This window comes from Xenia sp. Carnegie-2017, unplaced genomic scaffold (genome assembly GCF_021976095.1).
Source record: "Xenia sp. Carnegie-2017 unplaced genomic scaffold, XeniaSp_v1 HiC_scaffold_23, whole genome shotgun sequence".
Lineage (NCBI taxonomy): Eukaryota > Metazoa > Cnidaria > Anthozoa > Malacalcyonacea > Xeniidae > Xenia > Xenia sp. Carnegie-2017.
The window spans coordinates 14,385,957-14,394,401 of NW_025813486.1; the positions used below are offsets into that span (position 1 = coordinate 14,385,957).

At 35.6% G+C, this 8,445-nt stretch overlaps 2 protein-coding genes across 2 annotated transcripts; one reads left to right on the forward strand and one right to left on the reverse strand.

Moving 5' to 3' along the window:
• Positions 1–1,486: 1,486 nt before the first annotated feature.
• On the forward strand, positions 1,487–2,260 carry LOC124448705. Its single transcript, XM_046999646.1, has 3 exons — positions 1,487–1,579; positions 1,750–1,891; positions 1,961–2,260. The coding sequence occupies exons 1-3, from the start codon at positions 1,577–1,579 to the stop codon at positions 2,173–2,175; spliced, it is 360 nt and encodes a 119-aa protein (XP_046855602.1). The 5' UTR covers positions 1,487–1,576; the 3' UTR covers positions 2,176–2,260.
• Positions 2,261–5,966: 3,706 nt separating this feature from the next.
• Positions 5,967–6,824, reverse strand: LOC124449189. Its single transcript, XM_047000135.1, is given in 4 exon segments — positions 5,967–6,314; positions 6,544–6,723; positions 6,726–6,747; positions 6,801–6,824. Coding segments are annotated over 4 exon segments (546 nt in total). The 3' UTR covers positions 5,967–5,994.
• Between the last annotated feature and the right edge of the window lie 1,621 nt (positions 6,825–8,445).

The following is an 8,445-nucleotide window of genomic DNA, read 5'->3' on the forward strand; positions in this document are numbered from 1 at the left end:
AATCCAAGAACATGTGCAGTACTGGTTTTTATTAATCGGGGTATTATTTTTTGGGTACACTTGCAAAATGTATCAATTCAGGAAGAAATTCAGATGCTTAAATGACTTCTTTTACAATAACATGCAGAGGAAAGGAAACACACAAAGACGATGCACAATTTCATATTAATTTATATTTATTACCACAGTTATATTAACAAAAGTATGTGTACAAATTTATTTGTGCCAACAATATCAGACCTGCCAATTCTCCAGGTTTCGCCGAGAGACTCCCTCTTTTGCTGCATTTTTCCCGACCTCCTGACAAAGATACTAAATCTCCCGGTTTTTTTAAAGCTTAGGCTTTTGGAAGTTTGTTGGCATTTTTATTCATAGCATGGAAAGAAATAATCGATGAATAGCATTCAAAACATAACGTATTGTAGCCGCGGTGCGCCGGGAACTGGGCATGACATTGATTTTCGTTTTCTCCTATAATTATGTAACACAAAATGGCTGCCAGTTAAAATTTTTGTGCATAACACTTGAGGTAATCATTGCCATTTGCCTAATAAATCCATCTAAAAATATGTCGTATACAAGAATAGAAATCTCCAGTTTTTTTGCCAGATCTCCAGGTTTTTCTGCATTAATCTCAAGGATTTGTATTCCTTGGGGTCGGCATGTCTGCAATGTTGTGTAAGGAAAAACAATTATTCTGAGTACATTTTCCAATTTCAAGTCTGGATTCTCTATATCCTTTAATCAAAATGTCATATATGTTAATAGAATAACAGTGTGTCATATGAATCTCAATTTTTTGAGCAAGAAAATGAGTTTGTGGATTTGGTAAGCTTACATATACTGTAAAACTATGTAGATATAAAAATACGCTATGTTCATGGGTTTTTTTTCATTTATATGTAGAATGAACAAAGTGGACATATTGCTGACAATTATGACAAGCACCAAGAGTTAACCACCAAAACACAGGTTTGTAATGTACATATTGATATTGTTTCTCATGAAAGTCATTGGAAATGGCTATATGTATGACTGCTTTCACTAGAAAAAACTGAAAAATTTTGAAGTAATTTAAAGAAGGCATGCATTATTTCAACACTTATTAAAAGTCTGGACATATTTTAAATTAAATAATGGTCTTTATTTGTAGGACTCTGAAGATATCTTTACAAATCAATCTATCTCTATTATTACAGAGGAATTACAACAACCATGTCAACTTAGTCAAGTAGTTCTCACTTATACAGTTATACTTTATACAGTTTACCACTAGTCATGCTATTAATGTGTTATAAATTGACAATATGCTTGATGATTGCTTATGCATAAAACACTGTGTAGCAAAACTTTATTAACATCTGGTAGAAATGTGCTCAACAAACATAAAAATATAATACAATAGATATTTTTGAAACTGTGAACATTAATAATTACTGTATACTTGCTCTTTCAGAGTCATTTGTCACCCACTGGCCACTATACCTGGTTATTGTTACAGTTTGACTTTGCATCAAATGTATCACATCAGCAATCCTTTGTTGTTCATGATTATAATGCAAACAAAAGAACAATTATGGTGATGTCAAATTTTATTTCTGTAATTTCAATGTTGGGTATATACCCAACTTATGATATCACTCAATACTCTTTTTTTGTAATTTCAATGTTTGGTATATACCCAACTAAATGATATTACTCAATACTCTTTTTTTTGGTGCTATAATCTGCATGTATTGTTTTCTTCAGCATAATTCATTTGTATTTGTACATCGATATCCCAACCTATTGCTTGATGGCTATGGTTGGATATTGTGCTGCTCATGTGATGCAAGTAGAAAGCAAATTGTTGAAGCCCTACCTAACAATATACAATTAGATCCTCAAAAAGGTACGTAAAATAGATGTTACTGAAATGAAATTATTAAAACAGGCCAAACAACATTTTTGTGTTTGTCAGATATACCATATCCCAGTTGCATACACATATTAGCAATGGAAAAATATCTGGTTGTGTATGATAGAAAGTTTGGTATTGAAGCCAAAGATTTTATTGAAAAAGTAAGTGTTGTGTTACTCTTTCAGGATATAAGGTGTCTGAACAGTTTTGCAAACTTTGGACTTACACTTGCATACCATTTGTTTCAAGACCCTTGTCAAAGATGTGAAAACTAATGCATATTAATCTGACATTGCATGTAGTGAATGTCTCAAATTTGTATTTGGCTTATTTTTTCAATGTAAAGTTCTTCATGTGGTATGGGAGGAAATGTCTTAATCATTAAATATCAGTTTATTGTACATTTCAAACCGTGAAGTCATCCTTCTGTGTTTTTACAAGACCCTTGGTTAACCTTGTTCTTACGACATGTGGACGTTAACCAGCATAGCTTTACAAGCACAAATAAACACTTGGACTTGTTTACAGCAGTGTGCAGGGAGGTTCAGTGGATTGCTGTAAAACCAGTTGACAGTCCATGGGGATTTGTACTTTTGTGTATTCAAAAGTAACGCCGCCAAAGCCTTAGTTAAAATGTTACAACTGTTCATCATATCATTGCATTCATGTGACAACCCTTGCAAAAGCCATGCAAATCGTTGAAGAGAATGAAATGGATTCTCCATTGAGACTTTTTAAGTTTTCCCGTGGAATTACACCAGAGATGCGCGTCTATTTTGAATTGGCTACACTTAGCAAAGAAAAGGTTTTCTTTATTTGAAACAGGTATGCAAAATAATCTGCAATGGTGAACATACTTTTAGCTTTACATATACTATTTCCTTTATCGGAATGGTATTTAGCACTTTCTAGCATTTTGTAAGTATTACAATTTAATTATTTTAGCCAATGAGAATGATGCAAGCGATTTGACTGATCTTCCTGAAAAAAATGGTCATAAAATTTTGGCACCATCTGGTATTTGTTCTTGTGGTGCAGAGTGGGATAAACGTTCTATTCATAATAAATGGTTGTACGTAGACTTGTGTTCAGTTGCATACTTTTATTCAATCCATGATGTGAAGGGTAAGTTCTGATTTGTTATACGTTACGCTTCACTTCATAATTATTTGACTTAAATAAATTATTTAGTGTATTGTTGACGTTGCTCCTTGTGCTACGAAAAAGCACTATGATGGCATTGAAAGCAGGATTGTATGGTTTGGATCATATGCAATATCTCATGCCATTCTAAAAGAATACATTCTGCTTTTCATAACGTCGAGGTACTTTTTAAAGAAAATATCCCGAATCATTAGTAGCTACGTTTTCCATTATTCACTTTTTTTGCCCTATCTCTTTTGAATGTTTTTTCTTTTTTATTCTTATTCAGTTTACCTATGTACAAATATTATGTTGCATATGTACAAAGGCAAGTGTCTTCGGGTAATTTGAATTTCCCAAAGGAAATAACTTACGCCAAGTTTCGCGGTCCGTGGGCGTTTCGTTCATTCAAAATTTAAATTCACAAATACAAATATTTAATTAACTTCACATCCTGAATTCAATTTTCAAAAATTGAATTCACATTTTTTTGCGAATTCAATTTTCATTTGATTAATATAAAAGTAAAATCCACTTTAAAAATTTGATTTTGAGTTGTTGAAATATACCTATGAATTACCAATTTACGCATTCTGAAATCCATCAAATTTTGCTATAAGTTTAATGCGACATTGCTTTGTGCACAGACTTCCTATGGCCGAACGGGGGGGGGAGTCAAAGTCTACAGCGTTCGGTCATTTGAGAACTTTATTTTATGACGATATTATGCTCGATATAAAATATCTGAGCACATTTTGGCTGTCGTTTACGTCGTTCGGTGCAACATTTTTTCGCGAAAGTATTTTTTCGCGAAAGTCATGGATGAGATAGTAAGTGTCGAGGCAGTCAGAGATCTAGTCGTGAGAAAAAAGCTGACGCACAAGCAAATAAGCGAGGAACTGCGACGAGCAAATCCTGGCGTTCGAGGTCTAAGCGAAATGAGTGTGCGACGCTTTTGTTCTGCACATGACATTAACTGCATGTCGAAAATAACCAAATGAATATCATATGTTTAGAGAATTGCAATGAAAAATTATAATACACTAATGATACAACACTTTTTCTAAAATAAAATACCAAATATTTCATTTTTCTACCAGCCAGAGTAACAATAAGAATTAAGTAACAAAGACATATAGCAAAGGACGTGAACCTTGACCTCCCAAACGCCTTGATATAGAGCAACAACGTGTTAGCTTCCTACTTCTTTGCAAAAGTTCCTTGATTTCACTTAATTAAATTATCATTTCCTACTTATGCTGATTGTAGGAAGTTGACTCCATTGTTCGTTTTGATTAGTATGTGTGAGTGGTGCAACGGGAAGTACTTTGCTACCGTATGTCTCCCTGTCACGTCAGTAAAGGCATTGCCTTTCCACAACCGGCACATTTCATTCACCCACTGCTCTGCATTGACATTGCTCCAAGATTCGTCAACGTGTGTCAACTGGGAAACCTTAATGGCAGATAGCGCAATTTACGCAATGGATCCATCGTACAATTTCATTTGTAACGAGAAAGAAGTGAATATGAGAAAGTCCACTGTAACAGCAGAACGATTAGGACGATATTTTAACGTATGTATTACAAATGTAACAAAATAACTTGATGTAATATCATGTAAGTCAAGAACTTTCAACTTATATTTGCAGTTCATCCCAAGCACAATTTCCATCAAGGAAGAGTTTGGGACGCGTCTGGAGTTTCCAAACGACAGCGGAAAATTTAACTTTGTTGGATTCGATGATGGAACAAGCTTCGAAGTTGCGGGTGAAGAAAACGGTCCAGGTTCGCGTGCTATCCTCGGTGCTTCCCCCTTCGCGACCAACTCTTTCTCGACTATCGCTAGTAGGCCATGGGCTTTAAACGCATCGAAAACGGGAGGAAGCTCTGGATTCTGCAGCAATGCAAGCCAGAGCAACAGCGTAAAACCGAAAGCAACGGTGAAAGTGCTTTTCGCCGATCTCTCACCGACTGGAAAGCCCGTCATCAATTCTTCCAGCCCCAAGCAAACGTTTATACCAATACATCGAGAAGAGGATGCGAATGTTGCACACTTGCTGGCAATGGCCGAAACTAACTTCAACGAGAACAACTTGATGTTGGTATCGAATGGTGGCTTTCAATATATTGATGAACCAGGAACAAGAGGTAAAATTCTCAAATATTGTCATGTTACTTGTAGTTTGCAAAAACGATATGATACATACTGAAATGTTCATCATGAATGCCAAATTCATGAAGATTATCAACTTTACAAAGTAATCACATAGTCAATAGATTATGACAAATTTTTGTTTAAGGCACTGCCTTTTGGAAGACTGGTTCAAGAAAAATATATGCTGTGAAGAAACCAGAAAGAAAAAGGAGAAGCAAAGCAGAAATTATTCACAGTTCTGATTCAGAGGAGCAGGACAGTGAAGATTATCAGCAGTGTATGAAAAAAAAAACGAAAATCCATTGGTGCGCTTCAAATTTCGAATAAATTGAATGAAATACAAAAAGTGCTCAAGGAAAACAACGCAGAACTTTCAAAAGTTCTGAAATTTAGCAAAGAGAACACAGTTCCTATGGCTTTAAAGAACTTAGTGAAAGACTATTTCTCATGCAAGATATGTCACAAGGCACCTATGGATGTACCAATATTGGCATCAACATGTTGTGGTTCAATAATAGGATGCGAATCCTGTGTGCAACTGTGGTATGGGACTGGTAGTAATGTCTTTGACAAATGCTGTCCAAACTGCAGAGCTGACTGGGGTTACTCACACACATTTCGATTGGTTGTCATACATGAATTCCTTACCAGTCTTCGAGAACTCGCAGGAGACAATAATGAGTAAATTATGTATTCGGAACAAACTCAAAACCATGTTGTCTGATATAGCCATGCACTAATGCCATAAAATAAAAGTAACAGTTGATTATGTATATTTCTTTCATATTTATTTTTTATGTTGAAGGGGAAAGGTGTGTTGTAATGTTAATAAAACTAATTACAGCATTAAAAAAGGAATTTGGCTTACTATTTACAATCTCATTAAATATCGTAGCAAAACTAGGGTTTCGGCTTTTGAATTCTTTGTCTCTGATTATTTGAAGATGTTGAAATTCCAGTAAGGGATCAGTTCCAAAATTACCAAAACTTTTTATTTGACCCCCACTTCTTTCATACTGTTGAACAGCAATCTCAGGAAGGGGAATTTCAGTACCGTGAAGTACACATACTCCCCTGTAAGTGTTGTTCATCAGCTCTACTGGCTTACCTTTTCCTAAACAACAAAAGAATGAAAATTTTTGTTACTGATAACATGGTAAAATGAAAGATATAGGGCATCCCGATGAATTCGGGGATTATTCACGATGGGTCCTTTTTTAAGGGGGGAGAGGTGCTTGGATTAGATTTGGGTGGTCACTTGTTGCCGTAGCATGTCAGACTCTTTCTTGTTAAATTTCTGCTACCTTTTTGTTATGATTATCAATTTGTCATTAATAATTTACCTGGAATGGTATGACAATTCCATGCTGGGAGGAGCTCTTGTATTCCAGCCTGAACAACCTGGATTACTATGGTAGATACGCAGAACTGATGAACAACGTTGACCATATCAATTAGCTCTTCTTGAGCCATCCTGTTCAACTGGGTTTTGATTGGGTAATTAATCCTGCCGTTCACTTCAACCAAAGCCGTTCAACCATGTGGTTCTTAAATATAAAAACAAACATTACTAAATTGTTACTACGAAACGCCCACGGACCTTTCGCCTCGCTATCATTGCCATGATACGGTAAGCATCATTTCATTTTCAGCTGTAAAATATGAATATTCCATTGAGATAGTGATCGCTTGTTTTATTAAGTTATTGAATTATCTGTTATTAAGGTTGCTTGATATTGATTTTGACAATGCGTTTTTTGTGAATTGTGTGGAAAAATTCCCCAAAAGGTGGTGATGGATGGAACAACTCTTGGAATACAGAACTACTTGAACGGTTCGAGAAGCAAGGATTTATCAATAGTTGTCCAAACTTGTGCAGAAGATTATTGGCAGCATTGGCTTCAGACAAACCACTATGCGCAATTGTGCACCCCAAAGAAGAAGTTTTGGACCTCTTGATCAGGATGTCTGATGGAGCCAATCCAAAAGACAATCCTTCGACTGATTTAAAATTTCTTCATGAAGAAGTGCCCCTACTGTTTGACGTCATTGAGACTAGCGAAGAAATTCCTATTATACTATTCCGCTGCCAAAGGAATTAGTACAAAAGGCTATAAGTCCGTTCGAGGTCAAGGACGGTCAGTGGCATTTGCCATACAACTTACCAGCTGTGTCTCAAAATTCATCAATTGGATATATACCTTGTCTGCCAGAACTGGTTCAATGAGGGAATTATGTTCTTGACAATAAGAAGACACAGCAGGGAGATTGTGCCAAAGTTACTAGACCCAAGGAGAAGAATGGCACTTTGATCCCTGGAATATTTTGTTTTCTTTGTCCCCACTGTCTTTACACGATGAACACCGCCAACGAAAATTTGTTTTACTATTGCAGTAAGTGACATTGCGCCTTCCTTTTTGTTTTCAGGTATATGTTATGGATTCGAAATAATGAGGGATCACGAATCACCAAATATCCCATTTACCATTTTACGAACACGTTTTCCTGATGGTAAGTTACGTAGTGGCCTGACAGAGTTGTCAGTGCAGTAACATAACCGAATGTATCTGATGATATGCATATGTAGTTTTGTTTCTTTAGCGCCAGAGTTGGTCATTTACGAGAATGCCAGCAGATTGCACGAGTACTGTTTGAACCGAGATCCCGCATTTTTTAAGAAAACAAAATTTGTTGTTGATAAGTTTCATTGGAAAAATCATACAGGTAAACTGCCATACTCTTCCTATTTTCCTGGAAGCAAACTTCTTGGTCCAAAAATGGCTGTTTTTATGTTTTCACAAAATTTGTTGATTTATAACTGTCCTTTAGTAGTATACTGTATAGTAGTAACTGTTCTTTAGTAGTATAATGTATAGAATGCTGCAAAGGATATAACATGAAATTGTGCCCCACGCTCAATATGTACAATAGCCAAGCTGCTGAACAGTGCAATTAGTGTATTAAGCCTTGCCTCCATGGTTTCTTACATGGAATACGATAACTTTTTTCTTTTTACAAAACTTCATATCTGGCACAGGAATATGTTAAGCATTGTTAAATACAATTCTGAGAGAGAAATAGCCTACAAACACTATTTTCTCACTCTTACTCGCGTCATTCATTAGTAACGCGTTATAGTTTCGTTTTTCGAAAAATTTAAACTTGTTTTTATGAATAGTTTTATCTGTACAAAATGTTACTTCATAGTTACCCATAATAGGCCGTATTCTATGGTGGATTATTGT

Excerpts from the sequence above, each read along its gene's own strand:
- LOC124448705 (XM_046999646.1), top strand. Across the intron at positions 1,892-1,960 it reads ACAATTAGATCCTCAAAAAG|ATATACCATATCCCAGTTGC; the intron begins GTACGTAAAATA and ends TGTGTTTGTCAG.